The 21,773-nt window shown below is 33.2% G+C and overlaps 1 protein-coding gene across 3 annotated transcripts in view; it reads left to right on the forward strand.

The window, feature by feature from the left end:
* Positions 1 to 21,773, forward strand: part of LOC126879961 (serine-rich adhesin for platelets) — a 960,737-nt gene that overhangs the window by 268,316 nt on the left and 670,648 nt on the right. For all 3 annotated transcript variants that reach the window (XM_050643380.1, XM_050643382.1, XM_050643381.1), the window contains 3 exons: positions 3,317 to 3,632; positions 12,395 to 12,577; positions 18,835 to 19,249. In XM_050643380.1, the coding sequence (XP_050499337.1) occupies positions 3,317 to 3,632; positions 12,395 to 12,577; positions 18,835 to 19,249 (914 nt within the window). The remainder of the gene's footprint in view (positions 1 to 3,316; positions 3,633 to 12,394; positions 12,578 to 18,834; positions 19,250 to 21,773) is intronic.

Raw genomic sequence — 21,773 nt, forward strand, 5'->3', positions numbered from 1 at the left:
TAAGATTTTAAAGTAACCCCCCACCCCACCTCCGTGTGGGTCGTGTTTTTTCAAAAATATTGATTAAGTGTATTTTGCAGTTTTTCGATCTAATGTTTATTTTGCGAAATCTCGCGTTTTGTATTAAAAATTTTAAATTTACCCCCACCCCCCTCCGTGGGGGTCATGTTTGGTATCATTCGATAGATTTTTGAAAAATATTGAACATGTATTTTTTAGTTTTTCGATCTAGCCTTCATTTCGCGAATTATTCGCTTTTTTTTTGTAAAAATTTTTAACTCGCCTCTTTCCTTACGCCGCGCTCAAATCGTCAGATTTCTGAAATATACACTCTTTTGCATGTATGTACTTAACTTACCTTATCGTAATCTGACAATTTCGAGTATTTTTAAGGATAGATTTTTTTTTCGGGCCCCCCTTAACTAACTCCCCCGTGTTAAGAGCCAATATATGGTAGAGGTACATCTGCAGGGTACCAGGTTTCTCCCCATATGATAATCTGACGCGCTCGAGTAACTGCAAAAATCCCCGCTTGGGCTTCCCTACCATAATCATTCTGTAGTTGATGTAAAAAACAAATACAGTGATATTAGACAAATTCATATTGTCAACAAATATACAAGTAGAATAGGTAACGGTATGACATACCGCATATCAGGCTACGTCCGGAAACATCCATGTCAGTAGTTAAGGGTTAATTTGTAGTTTATTACGACCCACATTTAGAAAAAGAAAAACATTTTTAATCCACGGAAAAAATATGTTCGTTTTTTTTCCGCACAGTTAGTAGAATCAAACAGAATGTTGTAAACATCGCCAACTGCACATAGATAACAATCCATTGATGTATTTATGTTATCAACGGGGTATCATGTCAGTCGGTTATTAAAAGGGTTGTCAGCAACTCGCAAATCGCTGATAATACAGATAATAAATTCTCTCTACATCCAAACAAGTGTGTTTGGAATGTTGAACTGCTGATGCAGTCAAATTACTGCGAATACTACAATTCCGTTAACCAGGGTTACCAACAAAAATTGATTCACTCTTTTGATGAGCTAATAAGGCAACTTTGTTAATTGGCGACTACACATGGATTGAGAATAAATCACAATAATTTTTAACTGAAATTACATATTTTTGACTTTTGAATCTCGTGTCAGGAATAGTTTTCGAAACATTTTATTCAGTAATAAATATTATAAAGAATATGAGCCACCTATGAATGTATATTTTTTTTCTATTAATTAGCAGTACAGGAATTATTAAGAATTTAGATTTAATCTGCCTCTAACATTGAAATTTATTTTCTCTAACCTAACTAAACCTAACACTCAACAAGAAAGGACAAAGAATTGTATTTATAAAATACCTTGTAAATGCGAACATTTTTACTTAGGTGGAACATTAAACATTAAACGTTAGAATAAGCGACCATCAATATGTTAAAAATAGAGAATATGATAGATCTCAAATATCTCAACACGCATGGGACAATGAACATAGAAATCAGTGGAAAGATTCAAGTATAGTTCTGAGAAAAAAAGATGATAAAAAGAGAAAAATCAAATAAGCGGATCTAATTGTGTTAAACGAAACCAATTGTGTCACAAATTCCTCGGCAGAATGCAATAGGATCTGGTTCTTTCTATCCATACAGAGTGGGCCAAACAAAAGAGTCCACCTCGATATTTGGCAGTATTTATTAGATTTTAAAGAAATAAAAAAACAGGTCAATTTTTGATCTAAGGGGGACACATTTTTACGGTACATACATCTGTCATTTGTCAACTCCTTCCCTTCCACTTCCCCCACCCCTTATTTTTAAATAGGGAATACGGGCAATTCTCTATTTAGTAATATCAACATTAACATAATTATTTATATAGGGTGTAATTTATTTAATTCAAAATACATTCTACTGCTGATGTCACAAAACAGAAAAAAATGTTTTTTGATAAATAGACATTCCTTTTCGCTTAATTTCAATGTTCAAGCTACCACCCGTCTGCCTCTTGGTAGGTTGAATATTGAATTTAAGCAACAAACAATGTTTATTTATCAAATAAACATTTTTTTTCTGTTTTCTGTCAGCAGTAGAATGTATTCTGAGTTAAATAAATTACGTACATTCTTCTTTTTTGTCAATAAATTTAATTCAAAATAATTTTTCTTGGACACCCTAAGTAAATAATTATATCAATGTTATTATTACTGAATAGAGACTTGAATAACATTTCAAATGAGCTAGCACACGACCCTTATTCCCTATTCAAAAATAAGGGGTGGGGGAAGTGGAAGGGGGGTTGACAAATAACACATATAGTACCATAAAAATGTGTCCCCTTAGATCAAAAATTGACCTGTTCTTTTATTTCCTTAAAATCTGGAAAATACTGCCAAATATAGAGATGGACTCTTTTCTTTGGCCCACTCTGTATATATAGCCCATGTTATCCATTTTAGGAGGTATTCCTCCTCTTATTGTCTACATTTGTGTCTGTCTTTAGCTAAGTTCATCTATCTGGGACTGACTTGTTTCTTCCTTCTTCAGGTCATCAGCGCATCTCATCTGTGATCTTCCTCTACTTCTTTGGTATTCGTATGGTCTCCAGTGTAGTATTTCCTTGTTCCAACTATCGTATCTGTGTTTGATGTGACCCGCAAATTACCATTTAGATTCGGCTACTTTTTTCTTATATTCTTCAACTTTGTAATATTTCGAATCCACTCATTTCCATTGCTCTCTGTGTTTTTATAAGTTTATCCATATTATTCTTGGTTAGTGTCCAAGTTTGCGTTTCATACGTGATTACTGGTAGCACACACTGGTTGAAGATTTAAGACGTAAGATGTTGTGCATATTTCTTATTCTTCGGGATGTAGCTCAATTTTTCAAATGCCGCCAATGCCAAACGTCTTTTAATTTCTTGTGTTTCATTTTCTCTGCTCGCTTTTTCGGAAAAAGCGAGAGGCCCCTAGGACCCTAATAAGGGGTGTGCGACAATTTTTAGGAAATTGGGTTAAATACAAAAATCTCTCAAACACATAGGAAACATGGTGAACTAGGGATGTAAGTGAGCAGTCTATCGGGTGCTGAGACCTAGTGGCAAATCACTAAACTACTTGGCCAACAGTGTCGAATATTTCAGTTGCCAAGAAGTGTGAGTTTTGAACACTGAAAATATGTTTTTGGCACTTACATCCCTTGTGTCCTAGGGCCCTCAAATAAACTTAATTTCAAAGTAAAATAATACCTTGTTCCCAACAAAAACAGTAAATTGCAATAATAATTTAGTTAACTGTATTACTGTAGGTTCGATGGCATGATCGAGAAGTAGATGGAGTATACCTCAACAAGTCTGGCTGGGTCCAAGTAGAACAACGATCTCTTGACGAAAGTAAACGGCTGAGTACTGCTGATTTAACGAAAATACCTCCAAAACGAGCGCCGGGCAAACTCACCGATTATCACTTCAACAGCGAGCCAGGCTCCGAACGACCTTCTGTGCTAAGTTTCCAATCAACCGAGTATATTCGAAAAAGTGCCTCACCTTCACCACCCCTAGAATCCCCATCTATAACACCCATCATATCTCCACCTCCAGCCTTCCAGGATAAGGTTGAAAAAGGTAAGAAATACAACAAAAGTTTTTTGAAAATCAGATGAAAGTATTTTTAGTAGATTGATTTAGATATTACTAGACAAAAAGAAGGTAGGTATTGCTAGAATGACAACTCTTTCGCGTCGTCAGTGTTTTGTTTGCCCTCTCCCTTCCCCAGAATCCTTGGGACAGACTGATAAGTCAGTGTGAGACTTTCTACTTTCGATTTCTCGCTATACTCATCTGGGGTACATCCGTTATTGGTTTGAAATATGACATTTTGTTGGGAGGTATTTGCCTTGAAACACCACTCTGGCAAGGCGAGTTGGTGAGTTTTTAATTTAGCCGCTCATTGTGAATACCTACGCTGTTTGAAGCCGCCCGTTCCGGGTCAGATGCTTCTAGGTTTGCGATATTACACTATCCCTTAAATCAAAGGGTTGCCAACTCCTCCATCTTCGTCGTACCGAAAGTATTCTTCGTCTCCTTGGATGCCCTTCTGAACTTCTGGATCCGTAACTCTGGACAAGGACTCTTAGCAGGTGCTGGCTTTCCGGGACAAGAAGCTCCTAAAATAGACTCCAAGGGACTCCAAAGGAGTCCCTACCCGCTACGTGACAACTCTACATCACTCTACATGCCGCTACCCGTGGCAACTCTGTAGCCCTCAGAATAATATGTTTTATTATGATTTTAAATCAGCTGATTTAACTCTCTTAAACGACTGTTTAAGTCAATTTAACTGGGCTGAATTATTATTGAATCACACAGTCAATAATATGGTAAACATTTTTATGATATTCTGTACTTTTTTGTTCATGCTGTAATTCCTCTAAAAAAAAGTATCTAAATGAAAATTTCCATTATGGTTTACCCCAGAGTTGAAGCAGCTGACAATCCAGAAAAAAAGGCTCACAAAATATTTAAAAATTCAGGGTTAAGAGGTGATTATGTTGATTATAGCGTACTTCGAGCTAAGTGTAAAAACTTATCTCAATTGTGCTACCTGCAGTTCGTTGAAAAATCTGAATATTCTTTAAGAGATCAAAGAAATATAAAACAGTTCTGGAACTTTGTTAAGAACAAACGAAGTGGAAATGAATTATCACCTTTGTTGTTCTTTAATGATAAAGAACGTCAGTTGGGACCTGATCTGCCTGATCTTTTTGCAGAATATTTTCAATCAGTTTACACTGATAAAAATATCAATCCGCAAAGTAAACCCTGATTTAATCATATTTGTATCTCTGATTATAATATTCCTATATCAACCATTTATGACGAGATGGCTAATATTGACATAACGAAGGGACCAGGTCCAGATGGCATCCCTCCTTCAGTTCTGAGATCTTGTTGTTTTGTTCTTTCACGTCCACTTTATGTGACATTCAATAAATCTCTTGCTTCAGGTATCTTTCCAGATTTCTGGAAAGCAAGTTATCTTATGCCTATCTATAAGTCAGCTAACAGAGCTGATATATAAAACTATAGGCCAGTATGTAGTCTTAATTTCATTCCAAAATTATTCGAGAAAATAGTAGCGGCTTATTTAAGATCAAAATTAAGTTTGACAGTAATAGAAGAGCGATTTGGGTTTCTTAGCAAAAAATCTGAAAAATAAATAAATAAATAAATAAATAAATAAATAAATAAATAAATAAATAAATAAATAAATAAATAAATAAATAAATAAATAAATAAATAAATAAATAAATAAATAAATAAATAAATAAATAAATAAATAAATAAATAAATAAATAAATAAATAAATAAATAAATAAATAAATAAATAAATAAATAAATAAATAAATAAATAAATAAATACATCAACCAAACCCCTGTAGAAAGAGTGAAGCACTACAACTACTTCTGTACTCTAATTCTAATAAAGGAAGAATGGATCAACAACCAAGAAATAAAAGCGTGAATGGGAAAAGCTAGATCAACCTTCAATCGGATGCTACTTCAACAGCTTCAACCTCGCTCTTGGTATAAAAGTAATAATGCTGCGATGCTATATCAAAAAATACTTAAAATTCCGTGAACTGACCCAGTCACAAATGAGGAGCTCCTCAAAAGAATGAAGAAGAACCGAGAGGTACACTTCGCGTCAAAAAAAACTGGTACAACTCTTATAACCGAAAATCGTGTTTTTCAAGTTGTGTAAGTTGATCTTGTCACAAGTGTCATTCCCATTTCTAGGGCAACGTTGCCAGTTCAACGAAAATATTATATCAAACTAGGTAAAAACGGTGCTGTGCGCCAGACCGTATTTTTTAATATAGGTACTAAAAACTAAAACAATTGTAATTTTCCGTCATCTCAATTAAGTATCCATACATTGATTCGTGTTTTATTATAATTTATGAAAATATTCTAATTCAAAAATAATGATAGATAATAAATCTTGACATGACTTTAAATTATTATTTTTAATGTCAAATCGGGAGTTGTGATTGGTTTCTCGTAAATTGTAGGACAAAACTGCATTAAGTTGTGTAGAACAAATAAAACACACTGGAAAAATTTAAAATTTAATTTGAAATTAATACAAAATGAATAACTTTTACAGTTAACAAGTGTGTAATTTAAATATATTATGTATTACAATTCGAATTCGAAATATACATTTTAAACGTTATTTTTTTGTATTTAGATTTAGTGCAATTCCGGTATCTGTGATGGCAACAACGAAGTGATTAACGAACAATAATTGTCAATCTGAACACAGGTTTACATTGGGAAAAAAAAGTGTACCAGTTTTATATGACGCGAAGTGTACTTACCACTATAAAATCTCAAAAGCTACAATACTTCGGACAAATTATGCGAAATGAATCCAGATATGCCCTCCTACCAGCCATCCTGCAAGGAAAAATATTTGGGAAGCAGGGTCCAGGAAGAAAAAGAATATTCTGATTGAAGAATCTCAGAACCTGGTTCAACAATCTGTGCAGCTTTTCCGCACTGCTGCAGATAAGATTAAGATTGCCATGATCATCTCCAACATTCGTCACGGATGGGTACATCAAGAAGAAGAGCAAAAAATTGAAGGGTAGACTGCAGATCTTGTGTTTATGTACCACCATTAACCTACTATGTATACATATTTCCAATATTGAAATTCCAATATTGTAATTGCTCTCTGTTATTATCTAAGAGGCCTCTAAAATGTAACTTTTAACAGTCTTCTTTAACTTTTAGGTAACACTGACTTTCGATAAAAACATATTGATACAGGAAAGAGGACCGCTAAAATATATTTTTAGAGGATTCCACGAAAAGGTTTTCAATTAAATCGGCAACGTCGAACGTTGATCCTGTAATTACTTGTAACTGAGTAAAAACTGACTGTCGGAGTCCAAAGACTTCAGAAAGAAGAAGAAATTGACAGTTTCCTGTAAATAATACTTATATTTAGATAACTATACATTATTAAAATATTGCTGAACAGTTACATCTCGTATTTGCATCTTCTATATAGGTCCTACCAATTTTGGTCAAATGGTATATTTTCAATTACATTAAGGTTTTTTTCATTAGTTTCAAGCTTCTTTTTCATTATATTGTTCTAAACCTTTTTCTGGAACTTCATTTTTATAAACATTTGATAAATATATTCTGCAGTGTATATTCAAAACTATAAATTATTCCTATTTTAATGGGATTATAAGTTAATACACCATGCTTTATAGGCTATTGATTATATTCAAAATAAGATAGCTAAAAGGAACTCCAACGTTAACGGGGTTTTATTATTTCATCTGGTCAATGGACATCTATATATGAAAAAACCGCGGAGTGCTACCATTTAAAGGGGTGCGTTTTTGAGAAATGGGTGAATTGGTCCCTGGGCACAAGTTACATTAGCGTAAGTTCTATGCACTTTTGGTACAAACATATCTACATAAAAATTATTCCTGGTTAAATTTCCTATCTAAATATCACTTTTTAAAGTCAATGGTACTTTTTTTTACAAAAATATATTTAAAAGAAAAAGCACAAAGAAACCCAAAAGAAAGAAATTTTGTTTTTTGTCCCATAACTTTTGTCAACGAGGATATAGGTATAGACATTGCTTTACAAAAAAAACCTACATATTTCTTCTTTAAAATATTATTTAGTAGAGGTAATTAGGATTTATAGTTTTCGAAATATGATTTTTAAAACTTCTCCACTCATATCAATTTTGGGCAATTTTCCTTGTTATTTCGCAAATATTGTTCTGTAACTTTTTTCTACGTAACTATAGGTATATGCAATGGTACACGTAATAGGAATAGAAATCAATTACCTTTAAAATGGTCTACTGCATAACGTTGTACGACTTTTTACTTTTTTTAAAGAGATTATTGTTTCTCAAGCTTTTATACTTTTAACGATTTTTTATAATATATGTAATATAAAAATAAAATAATATTATTATATATTATATAATATTATATTATATGTAGTATATATATTATAATATTATATTATATTATAATATTATATAATAAAAAAAGCTACTTTGTTTACTTTAAAATGGTGCATTACAAAAAATTCTAGGATTATTTTTGAATAAGATATTATTTTTCAAAATGTAATAAGTACATACTTACAACGATTTTTGATTTTAGGATTATTTTTTAAATTTCTCATTATAACTTTTTTTTCTTGTATATGAATATAGTATATATTGCGCAATAAAGAGGGCTTACTTTCTGTTCTTTAAAACGGTGTATCATCTATATTTAAATAATGGAAACCGATTGATTCTTTGATATTTTTTTACCTGTATTATTTAAAATTATTTCTTTTACAAAAATTACATAAACATTAGTTTTAGAAAACATCACTATAGTTAAAATTATTTAAACGTTGGCATTTAAAAATTTTTATATATCTTCCTCTGACACCTCGGTTATCTTAGAGTTCCCACAATTAGTACCCATACACATGCACCCTTTGCAGAATATTGAACAACTAATTCCTATCTTCCTACAACCGCAGTTTTTTGTACATCCTTTGGTACATTTACATGCTATTTTTTCAAGCAAAGCTTGTGGCGCAGGAGCTTTGACAGTAAATATTGGAATTAATCCATATTTTGAAGTTTGCCCGGCAGAGTCAAGTGGATCCAAAGTATTACCTATAAAAAATAAGATTCAATTATAACACACAATCGCATAAAAAAAGTTATAATGAGAAATTTAAAAAATAATCCTAAAATCAAAAATCGTTGCAATCGTTGCAAGTACTTATTACAATTTGAAAAATCATATCTTATTCAAAAATCATCCTAGAATTTTTTATAATACACCATTTTAAAGTAAACAGAATAAGCTTTCTTTTTTATTATATAATATATACACCTAAATGTAGAAAAAAAAGTTAAAATGGGAAATTTAAAAAATAATCGTAAAAAATATAAAAACTCGTTAAATGTATAAAATCTTGAAAAAGATAACCTCTTTAAAAGAAGTCGTACAACATTATACAGTAGAACATTTTAAAGGTAATTGATTTCTATTCCTCTTACATGTACCATTGCATATGCCTAAAGTTACGTAGAAAAAAGTTACAGAACAATATTTGCGAAATAACAAGGAAAATTGCCCAAAATTGCTGTGGCGAACTTTGAAAAATCATATGTCGAAAACTGTAAATCCTAATGACCTCTACTAAACATCGTTTTAAAGAGAAAATATATAATTTTTTTCTGTGAAGCAATGTCTATACCTATATCCCCGTGGACAAAAGTTATGGGACAAAAAACAAAATTTCTTTCTTTTGGGTTTCTTTGTGCTTTTTCTTTTGAATATATTTTTGTAAAAAAAAGTATCTATGACTTTAAAAAGTTATATTTATATAGGAAATTTAACCAGGAACAATTTTTATGTAGACGTGTTTGTACCAAAACTGCATAGAACTCACCCTAATGTAACCTGTGCCCAGGGACTAATTCACCCATTTCTCAAAAACGCACCACTTTAAATGGTAGCACTCCGCGGTTTTTTCATATATAGAGATTCATTGACCATATGAAATAATAAAACCCCGTTAACGTTGTAGTTCCTTTCTATAGTACATAATCAATAGCCTATTAACAAACATCAAAATCTTGATTTCAGAACTTCATTCAATTTTCCAATCATATTTCTACTTCTTATGAAATGGTAATTGTAATTACTTTCAGGTCAATTTTGTGCTGAGGAAACGTTTGTGCGCCACTTGAAAACACGCACTAATCTAACGAACGCGCCACAAACCCGCAACGAACACACGGCGCACATATCTACGCATATCTTCGTACCTGAAAAGTGTTCCTTGTTGATTTTAAAGTAAACTGAGACTTACCTTTCATTACTATCTATTATTTCTTCTCCAAATAAATTATAAAATGCCATTTGTTTTTTTTATTGTTTATCTCCACTATAATATATAAATAACAAACTAGATACTAATCATATAAACATAACCAAACTAAAATAATCAAACCACATTTAACGGACTGCTAAAAATAAAAGAACAAGTTTTGGCGTCCTCCAAAATATTTTCTTTTTGCGGGAGTTTTAACGGTTTAGGTCTTAACCCTTAAGTACTAACATCTTAAATCAATGGCGTAAACACTAACTAACCGCCTGACAGACGGGTTTAACATTTTAGTGGTAATTTTGGTTTTTGTTAAATATTTTAATGCAAAAAATATTTCGATGACTTACTGAAAGTATTGATTATCTAAAAAACACAGTAATTAATCCAGTTTTTCTGTATTTATTAAAATAAAAAACATTATAACAAGAATGGAAGGATTGTTTGTGTACCTTTTTACTCCTGAAAAAAAGTGTGATAAAAATTAAACAAATTAAAGAATCTTAATAAAAATTTATAATCAAGCTAAACAAAGGGTAAGAAAAATGAAAATAAAAAGGTTTTTAAAAAATGTTAAAACAAAAAAAAACTGGCAGGTACTATAATTAGTATAGTGTAGCAATGGTAGTCAGTGGCAACATTTTCATCACAAAATGATTTCACTTCACTTATGTCGTCTTCTACCTCATCATACCCTTTCAAAAGAGTTTCCTCAGGGTGTTTATTCCCCTATTTGATGTTTTTTTACGAACTGGGGCACATTATGTGTAATGACGAACTGGGCACAAACACTAACACCCCGTCTATTAGACGGAAATCACACTTTGAGCCTAAATATCTTTCGAATAACAACCTGCAGCACATTGCCGAGTTCAATACTACTAAAGAACAACATAACTTGAAAAGTCATAAATGGGCGACCTTCAAAATTTTCTAGGAAGGGAAATATCCCACTTTCGACAAGCGATGCCGTCTGAGAGACGGGGTGTTAGTACTTAAGGGTTAAGTTATGATTTTAACGAAAGCTGAATACAAAAATATTTTTAACGGATGCTAAACTTTTAGAGGACTCCCAAAATTTAACGAAAGCATTACTAAATTATATGTACACTTCAATAAAACAGAACATAAATACGCAGTCAAGGTAACACGATGTTGAAATAATAATAATATGTAATAACAATAATATGTATTAAATACTAAGAGAAGATCATGACGTAAAGAGATCTTGAGGTACAAATAAGAAGACAATGGAGAATGGAACGTATACACCCAGACGATAAACATTATCCTCTCTACTACTGGAGTGATTCCGAAGAACCTCCTAAAGAATATAAAACAGCTGGATCTTAGTAAACATAGACTATTCACAAAGCCACACTACTAAACATCTAGATACGCAAGAAATTTTTGGAAGATACCTCTGAGAACCAAGTGACCTAGGGCTTGATAACATGCAAAAAGCCCACCAGAACGTAATACTTTTGATATTAGGAGTGAATTTTAATTTTGTTCTGAAGGTATTTTTTTGGGACATCTTAAAATTGTGGGTTATTCCCAACAAAAATAGTAACTTGTAATTGTTTAAAATATCGTAAAAGTTAAGATTATGTGAACTGAAACATGGGAAATATTCTAGTACATTGTGTATACTAGAACTGTAAAGTTGCTCCACTTGCCTACAGAGGTCACTAGTTAAGTTCGCCAGACAGATAAGCTCAAGGCTTGTTAAAATACTTTGATTTTACATGTCTTCTGTACCTTCAGAGAACTACGAACAAAAGATCTCTGGTATACAGGTATTATACTTCCTCCTTGTGTGCTAGATGTAGCCCCTAAGTTGAACGTTAGTTGTTTGCACTTTGATGTATGGATGTTGCACTTTGATGTTAGATGTATGTTTGACGTTTGCACTTTGATGTTAGTTGTATGTTTGGTGTTGCACTTTGCTGTTTAGTTGTATGTTTGATGTTTGATAGATGTTTGGATGTAACTTAGACTAAGCTAGAAAGCGTAGATATTCTAAATTCGAGTAGTCATTTAGTACACGGGAGGATAATAATTTTTTGAAGGCAGGGCCTCACTTATTTAAGTGCCTTTTGTCAAAAAGGCCATAAGCTAATCCAAACATAAAAGATTTTTTAATACATACTGTACAATAATTTCTGTACACTAATACCTGGTTGCACCCACAGATCTTAAGCTTAAACGTGCCTTAAGCTCAGTTTACGAAATATAGCAGTGCACCATTAAGTCTTAGATCAATTTTCAGCTTGCCAAAATGGATTGCCACGTGAATTGGCTGATGCCACGTGGATAGAAGGAGTTGGAACAGGCGTATGTCCAAACATGGACGATAGAAGGCTAATAAGAAGAATAATAATCATATGCTCTCTTGATCAAACATTACTAATTATCTTAACTATCTCTTCTAGGTCTTATCAAGAGGAGTAGGACGTTTTTTGGAAAAACTCCTTTTCTGCCTCGATCGAATGCTATTGAAGACAGCGATGCGAGTCCCCCTTCCACACCACAGTGGAAGAAAACAGGGAAGATTCCACCATCTCCTCTATGGAATCCAAGCGGAAAACCTATCCCGTCTCCACAATGGAAGTTAGGTAAGATAGATCCTTTTTCGTATAACAAGTATTGTCTTATGTTGTAGACTTGATTGAGCAACTATATAGGTCTATAATTCTCTAAGATCACATTTGTCCCCTTTTTTGTGAGACTAGCCTAGACCCTCGTTCGTCTTTAGGAACTCTACTACTAACAGCGGCGACAAAACTGCTTTTGTTGCTCCTTCGTAAGCGCAGACAAAGAAGGAAACGACGTAAATTTTTGGGTGCATCCCATTGTCAAAGACCGTTCAAAGTTTGAACAGTCAAGATTTTGCCTTTACATCTCAGTGGCTATACGAATCATTTTTGTGATGTCAAATCGGAGGTTCAGTCTGAACTGCAGCAATGAAAGTGTTTGTGTTGAGTGCAAAGATTTTATACACGGTAGATTAGGCTAGTCATATACCACTCAATGCATCGAGGTGTAACGCCGACTTGAATTGAGTGGTCTAGCCATCTTTGTCGGTCACATGCGCGGGGTCACTTGGTTAAAAGAGATAGATAGACCACCGATCGACTGTTTCCATGCTGTTTCCGCGTTACGATTTTTTGATGAGTATGCCTTGTCTACGCTTAAGATGTCTCTGGTTGAATGGCTCTATTTTTTGGAACGGCTTATACTTTTTGTCGCTGCTACCGATGTTTCTACCTAGGCCAAATTCTGAGACTTGACAAAGAGAACAAAAGTGCGGAACTTACTAGGAGAGCAAGACTAGCATGGGCAGGATTTTGAAAACTTAATTAGATACTTAAGAACCGAAAAATACTCCAATACTTGAGGAGCAAAGTGTTCAACCAGTGCATCCTTCCTATCGTGACATATGGATGTCAAACCTGGACCCTAACCAAGGCAAATATGAATAAACTAGCCTCAACAGAAAAAGCAATGGAAAGGGCAGTGGTAGGTATACGACTGTCAGATAAAAATATTAACGACTGGGTAAGATCAAAAACAAAAGTCGAGGACATAACAACAAAAGTTGCCAAACTTAAATGGAGCTTCGCAGGCCACACTGCTAGACAAAAAGATCAACGTTGGAATGCAACAATACAACATTGGAGATCTTACCAAAGTAAACGACCGAGAGGAAGATTACAGATGAGGTGGGTTGATGATATTAAAAGAGTAGCCGGAACACATTGGAAATATGTTGCTCAGGAGAGAGACCGATGGAAGGAGTTGGGTGGGAGAGGCCTATGTCCAAACGTGGACGATAGAAGGCTAAGAAGAAGAAGACAGATGTTTCAAAGAGAATCGCTACAATTATTGAGAATGGAGCCGAGAGGAGGGACAACAACCGACGACAGAAGTTGTATTGCAGTCGAGAAAACGCCCGTGTGAAAAGGAAATGCGTTTTGCATTGTTGTTAAGTGGCGACTCAAAGTAGCGATAAACAACTAGACCAGTAAGGATCTGTTTTTAGGTGGATGTGAGAGGTGGCATTCAGATTTTTGCGGATAAAGTTAGGTGATAACTTCGTTAATAATAATTGAATTATGCTCATTCTCAAATATGCCCGGAACATTAATAAAAAAAAATATTTAAAAATTTCAAAAAATTTCGTTTTTTTTCTACTTTTTTTGCTTATAACTTAAAAGCTATTCATTTTAGAACAAAGTCGTATAGGAATAAAACAAATATAATTACATTTTCTATCAGATGCGATTGGTTAAAAATGTCTTAATTTATCACCCTTGCTTCAAAATAGCAATAAATATAAAATAAGGGGGCAAAACAAGCCTGTCCTTATTCAATAATTTTCCATCACTTAAGTTAAACTTGAAACCTTCCTAATTCGCTTAGAAAATTTTTGTAATGTGCTAAAACCGTACACCAAATTTCATTAAAATTGACTTACTAGATTTTGCCTAATAATTTTGCAATCTAAACTTTTTTTAAAAAATTAAATTTTTTTAAAATCTTGCACAACAAAAACTAGAACATACAAAGATTTGTCAATTTTTTTACATATAAAAAAGTACTTCACCTGTCTAACGCACTTTACAGAATTGAAATCGGATTATTTAAGCAGCCTCAGCAATGTTTAAAATTTATAAACAATTTTTTGGCTTATAAACAAATTAGTGCTGTGGCCAGGAGGGACTTACTTATTTAGATGGACTCACCCAAGTTTTTTTATGTATTTTGACCCGTAGAACACGAATTTTTTGGGTAACAGTTGATCCGGATGTCGATAAGATTGTTATAAACAAAGAACTTGAGGAATTACATAACATCGATTTTCCGCAAAATAAAACATTTTTTTGTATTTCTTGGGTAATTCTAAGCAAAAAAATGTTCTTACAAGTTTTTTCGTAGGATGCATAGTTTTCGAGATAAACTCGATGGGACTTTCAAAAAATCGAGAAAATGCAATTTTTGAACGCGAATAACGTTTGATTAAAAAATAAAATAGCAATTCTGCTGACAGCATTTGAAAGTTTAAGTCAAATTATACCGATTTTAATTATTTGCATTGCTAAAAATTAATTTTTTTATTACTAAACAAAGCTATTTGTTTATAAGCCAAAAAATTGTTTATACTTTTAAAACATTGCTGAGGCCCCTTAAATAATCCGATTTTAATTCTGTAAAGTGTATTAGATAGGTAGAGCACCTCTTTATATGTAAAAAATTAGCGAACTTCTAAATGGTCTACTTTTTGTTCAGACAGATTTTAAAAAATTTGAACTTTTTTAAAAACATTAAGATTGCAAATTTATTATGCAAAATTTATTCGATCGATTTTAATGAAATTTGGTACACGATTTAAGTATGTTACAAAGAATTTCCTAAGTGAATTACTAAGGTTCTAATTGCCACCAAAGTGGTTAAAAAATATTGAATAACAACAGACTTATTTTGCCCCCTTATTTTGTATTTATTGCTATATTGCAGAAAAGGTAATACCTTAAGGCATTTTTTACCAGTCGTATATCATACAAAATTCAATTATCTTTATTTTATTTCTCTACGACTTTGTTTCAAAACGAATCGTTTTAAAGTTATAAGCAAAGAAAGCAGAAAAAAATTGATGTTTTTCGAAATTTTTAAATATTTTAATTTTTTTATTAATGTTCCGGGCATATTTGAGAAGGAGCATAAGTCAATTATTATTACTGAAGGTGTCACCTAACTTTATCTGCAAAAATCCGAATGCCACCTCTCACATCCAAAAATAGACGTTTTTTCGCAAATCCTTACTGGTCTAAACCACAAACGCTCGACTTTTTGCTGTCGACTTCGGCTTTAAAAGTGGTTAGCCTGTAAGCGGCCTTAAACGCCACATCTTATCAATTAAAAATTTTGTTTAAATTATAATATGGCCCACCATCACCATGGTGGACACTGTACTCTTCCAAAAAGTAGATCAACTTTTTGACTTGACAACCTACCGAAGTAGAAGTGACCTCGCCAAGGTGACTGTTACCTCTACCTTAAGCGATACTTAAATCTAAAGTCTTAAGTCTAACCTAATTAACTATTTACAAGTTCACTGGTTTTGCACCGGTATGATGTTATTCACTGGTACGATTTTACATGTACGATTGAATGGAGAGTGTTAGAGATTTTATACTATTGAGTTAATGTACTGTAAGTAGTTCCATCTGTTGGAGTGAAACCAAAACCTTTATCGGCTATTAGTTAGAAATTTACATAAAAATCAAGTATTTTAAATATAAATACAATTTATTCAAGGAAAAACAAATAGAGGATTACATTTACCTAATCTATGATATGGATCATTCCATTTCTATGATAATACAAAATTTACTATTTTTGTTGGGAATAAGCCACTGTTTTCAAATTACAAAATACAATGTATTAATAAATGTTGTTTTTGCTGTTTTGTACTATTCTATTTTCTGTCATTCTTTCTATGTGTTGATTCCATTCTATTTTTCTTCTTTTGGTCCACATGTTTGTTTCTTCTCACATCTTCTCACATCACATCTCGCTCGTATTTTCTCACTTCTTACTCTGTCTTCTAGAGTTTGGATTGTTATTTTTCGTAAGATTTTCATTTCTGCTGTTTCCAGCATTCTTTTTGTTCTTGCCGTATCTGCTCTTGTTTCCGCTGTGTACGTCATTATCGGTCTTATTGTTGATTTATATATCCTGGTTTTCATTTCCATTGTGATGTATTTGTTTCTCCACATTGTGTTGTTCAGATGTCCTGCTGCTCTGTTCGCCATGTTTACTTGTTTTTGTAATTCTTCTTCCACTTTTCCGTAGCTTGACAGTTTTATTCCCAAGTATTCCGTTTCCATCACTTGTTCTATTATTTTGGTATTTACGACTAGTTTACATCGTCTCGGATCCGCTGAAATCACTAGGTATCGATCACCATGTTGTATATGAGCGCCGGATCTTCGAAATCTTTAATTAATCTTTGTAGGTCATCTGCATTTTCGACTGTTATTATGGCGTCGTCGGCATAGCATATTATCTTTATTTTCTCCCATTCTATATGAGGCCCCTAGAGGTCAAGGGGTCTAAGTAGCAAAATCAACATTTTGAGAAAACTCAAGTCAAAGTTGAAAAATTATTGTAAGAGGGAAAATTAAAATTGAATCATTTTGACTGTGTAAGAAGGATAATCAGGTCTTTTTATTTTTATTGCCAATAGCAGAAAGTATTACATTCGGGTATTGTTTTATGTATAAAAAAAATTTATGGTGCGCACATAGATTCACAAAATACATAAGTGGTGTTATTTTTATTTTACTGTAAAACTATTTAATTGCTGTCATCTGTGTCATAAACGTTGTTACCAAAGTGATTATCATCATTTTCATTGCCTACAACAGTAGTACCTGTAGCTAAAGGCTTTCCAGTCTTTGCTTCGTGATATAGGCTTAAGTAAAACTCATGGTATATCGGTGGGACGAATTGCAAGAGTTCCATCAGATCTTCATACTTTTGTATTTAAGCTTGGGCTTTTCAATTACCGGATGAAGCATGGGAAACTGATTAGGAATTCTATCTGCTCGTTGTTTCTTCATTGGAAATTTTTCGTAAGGCATAATACCCTCAGCTGATGTTGTCTTATAAAACAGAGAGTCTGGGTAACGTTTGCCTTTTCATAATGCAATATCTGCATTCCTCGTATCCCTGGCACATTTTTCCGGAAGTACTGATTTAGTAACTGAAGATCAATAAAGTCTTCATCCATTAACTTAGTCACAATAAATTTTCTACTTGCTGAGGCAGCCAAATTTATCCAGTCTTCTGTTACATAGATATCACGTTGGTTTTTCTTCTTTTTAAGTTCTGTTTCCAAAATCTTGATCACATTCATTGCAAGAATGTGATCATCGTCCTCAGGATTATAATCTCTGTCTATTTCGGAATCATGGCCTTCTCCAAATAATGGCCCTTCACTGCTACCACTTAAAAAACTGATATTGTCATCATTTTTGCATCTTCATAATTCTGCTCATTACTTTCCTCGTGAATAGAATCTATAAAACGAATCATTTTGTAAAAAAATGCACAGTTATGTTTATTATTACTGCTATATTAATTCTTGCATATTAATAAAATACTAACTATACCTAAATAGGACAGTAAGTAGGAATATTTAGTAACTACACCTTACCTGCATATTATAGGCTAGATTGAACTTCTTCCTCACTTTTTTCCATTTAGTAAGGTTTTAGAAATTGTTTTATTATTGTAACACACTTATGTAATATATAATATATAGGTACATACTTTGAAAAACACCAGCAGTAAAATAACTTGTAATATAACCATTTACAAAGAAAATATAATCAAAATCGTTCTTAATAACACTTATGTCAACTACAACTAAACTGTGACGATTCGTGGTATAGGGATCTAAGTGCCTTTGGACCCCTAGCGTTCCAACTTTAAACTTATCACTACTCAGTGGTTAAGGGTCACCACGCTAGATGGCAGCATCTATCAAAACAATCACTTGGATCTCTTCACCCCCAAATAAGATAGATAGATTAATATTTTCACAACTCATTCATGCACCTAACTCATTTTTTCCAAAATGTTACTTAGACCCCTTGTGCTCCAAGGTCCTCATATCCTCTTCTTTTTTTAACTTTCTTAATGATGTCATCTATTCTGACTTCCCTTATTGTTGTTTTTCTTTTTCTCAATATCGAAATGAGGACTGAATCTGACTTCCCTTTCCAAAAATCTGAGGACAGACCGTTGCTTCGGTATGTCCCGTGAAATAAAATTTTACCTGCTTTAATTTATTTCTTATTTTCAGATAAAATGGGTAAATCCACACCTTCATCTTTACGAAACACGCGCGATAAATCACCTTCTTCTCCCAAATGGAAATCGACAGACAACGGCCCACCTTCGCCACTTTGGAACTCTAGAAAATCACCACCACCTTCACCTCTTTGGGCCGGTAGGAAAAAGTCGCCTCCGTCACCACTTTGGAGCCAAAACAGAAAGTCACCACCTTCTCCCTTGTGGAACACCAGCGGTAAGTCGCCGCCGTCTCCGCAATGGAAAATCAGCCCGCAATCGACGCAATCCCTAAAACCTGCCTCTGTCAGTACGTCTGTGTCTCCGGTAATAGAGAAACCTCCTAGAAATATGAACAGAATGCCTCAGACTAAATCTTTGGAGGATACGACTACCGGAAGAAGATCACTGTTCCTACAGCATTACAAGTAAGATTTTTTTTATTTAAATACTACATCTGATATAAATTATTTGGGTCGTTTTTTCACCTTTTTTATCCATACCACGTAAAAAAAATCTTTTCACAGAAAGATGAGTACCTCATTCTGAGTAACGTTATATTCTGTTTACATCCGTGGACTACCGCATTCTGAGTAACGTTATATTCTGTTTACATCCGTGGTTAAACTTTAGACAAATATATAACCTATAAGACAATTATTATATTTAACTGTAGCATAGAAACTAAATTATGGATGTTACAACTGTTTTATTTTACAATTTTATTCTTATTAAACATTTTATAATTATCAAATAACCAATAAGGATTTAGCAACCTGTGCAAGAGACGTCGAATGAAGTAGGTTTTGTGTAAATCCGTGACTGCATAAATATAATGTCAATAATAGAGAGTTATTGCCACCGGCAAATAAAGGATCCTTTATTACAGGATACTTTAATAAAGGACAAATACAGGACGGGTCTAAAAGAGTGGTGTTGCAAACGCAGTTAAAGAATCTTTTATTTTGACAAATGACATGAAATATTTTTGTAAATATAAAAATAACCTATAAAATTCCATTTGTGGATATAAATTAAAATAAGATAATTGAAGAGTAAAACGTTAAATTTAATTATTTTGTCATTTAAAGATGTTTAGAGAACAACATAATATATCCCATAATACTCATCGTTCAATAATATGGAAGTGCAATAAATTGGAAGTACTATTTTAGTAGTTTTTAAATACTTTTGCATTATGGGTATATGTAATGGGGAATTTCTGGAGAATATATTATTAGGGAATAGTGGATATCCATTCCTCAACTACAACTACCGAATGACACCATTCCAGAATTTTCAGACAGAAGTTGTGTTTTTATAATCCATCACAAATCCCTTCAAGAATTGTTATTGAAAGAACATTTGGTATTGTGAAGAGATTTCCCATGTTTACCATATGTAATGAGATGCAAGTTACCTTTTATTCAAAGAATAATATCAGCTTGTTCAGTTTTACATATTGCAGTAGTACATAATAGAGAAAACGTTGAAATACTGGCAAATGAGTGTGCTGTTGATATTGATATAGAAGCTGTGGCAGTACATTTTCAACCAGGAGCTAATCTAATGCGACTAAATTATGTGTGTCTTTGTTTAAAATTATTGTTCGACATTTAAAGCTAGCGCTTAAACTAATTTTATTTTTATTGGACTGCAGTTTGTTAATAAATTTATAAATAAATATAAATATTATATTGGTGACTGATTTTAAGTATTTTATGATCATTAGCAGGTTTTAAATAATAAATTTATAAATATATACATACATGCTATTGGCGTTTGATCTTTTATCCATTATGGCCATCTCTTTCTTTCTTTTCAACTCTGGATAACTAGTTATCAGGAAGTTTATCTGACAGATTAGATACTAATAGATATCTGACAGAGAAAAACTTCCCGTTAACTAGTTATCCGGAGCTGAAAAGAGAGATACTAAGGATACTGTTATATAAACTTCCCAATAATTAGTTATCTGAAAATGAAAAGACCTCTAATCTGTCAGATAAACTTCCCGATATACAAAAAGATAATAGAAGAATTAAGCTTTATGCTGGTTTTTATTAATTTTTTTGGAAATGTTTAAAGGATCCCCCAAACCAACGCGAAACTTTCGCAACCGCAACCTACGCGGTATCGCGGCGAATCGATAGGCACGGCGGATTATGAACGTGTTCAGACCACTTTGCGCGGAATCCGCAACGGTCGCGGCAGAACAGCGTTCCTTTCATGAAACGCTGCATGCACGGTTTTTTCCGCTACCGTTGTAGTTTCGCGTGTTTTAAAATGGGTGTTACAGAAAAACTCATTGAAATTGTTAAACAATATCCTATAATATATGATTTAACGGACGAAGATTATAAAAATATAAGAAAAAAGAAAAAAGGATAAAGTCTGGAATAGTATAGGGTCAGAATTAGGAGAAAATGATAAGTTTTCATTATATATTATAATATTATTATAAATTTGCGTGCATAGAGATTACGCCCACTTAAAAATTTGGTCATTTTTGATGTCTTGTATTTCCTAAACCTGTTGGCCGATTTAAAAATATAATTTGTTCACATTTGTATGGCGAATAGTCGCGTCGGCTTACGCGTCAATATGGGGAACCCTTGTCCGCTACCGCTTCGCCTGCGAATGTTCCGCTACGGAAAATTCGCGTCGCAAAACTTTCGCGTCGGTTTGGGGGATCCTTTTATAATCAAATACTGATGGCATGAAATGGATCACGAACAAGGAGGAATGAAGAAGGAATTGGAGATTGTGTTTACCATTAAACGCATAAAACTGCAGTATCTGGGACACATATGATAAATCAGCACCGTTACTCCCTGCTGCAGTACATATTGCAAGGTACAGTCAAAGGTAAGCGAAGACCTGGTAGAGGGAGAATATCAATGGAACTGTTTCGAATCGCAGCTAGCAAGGTTACGATTGCTATATGATTTC

Source organism: Diabrotica virgifera, chromosome 2 (assembly GCF_917563875.1).
Source record: "Diabrotica virgifera virgifera chromosome 2, PGI_DIABVI_V3a".
In the NCBI taxonomy this organism is placed as follows: Eukaryota; Metazoa; Arthropoda; class Insecta; order Coleoptera; family Chrysomelidae; genus Diabrotica; species Diabrotica virgifera.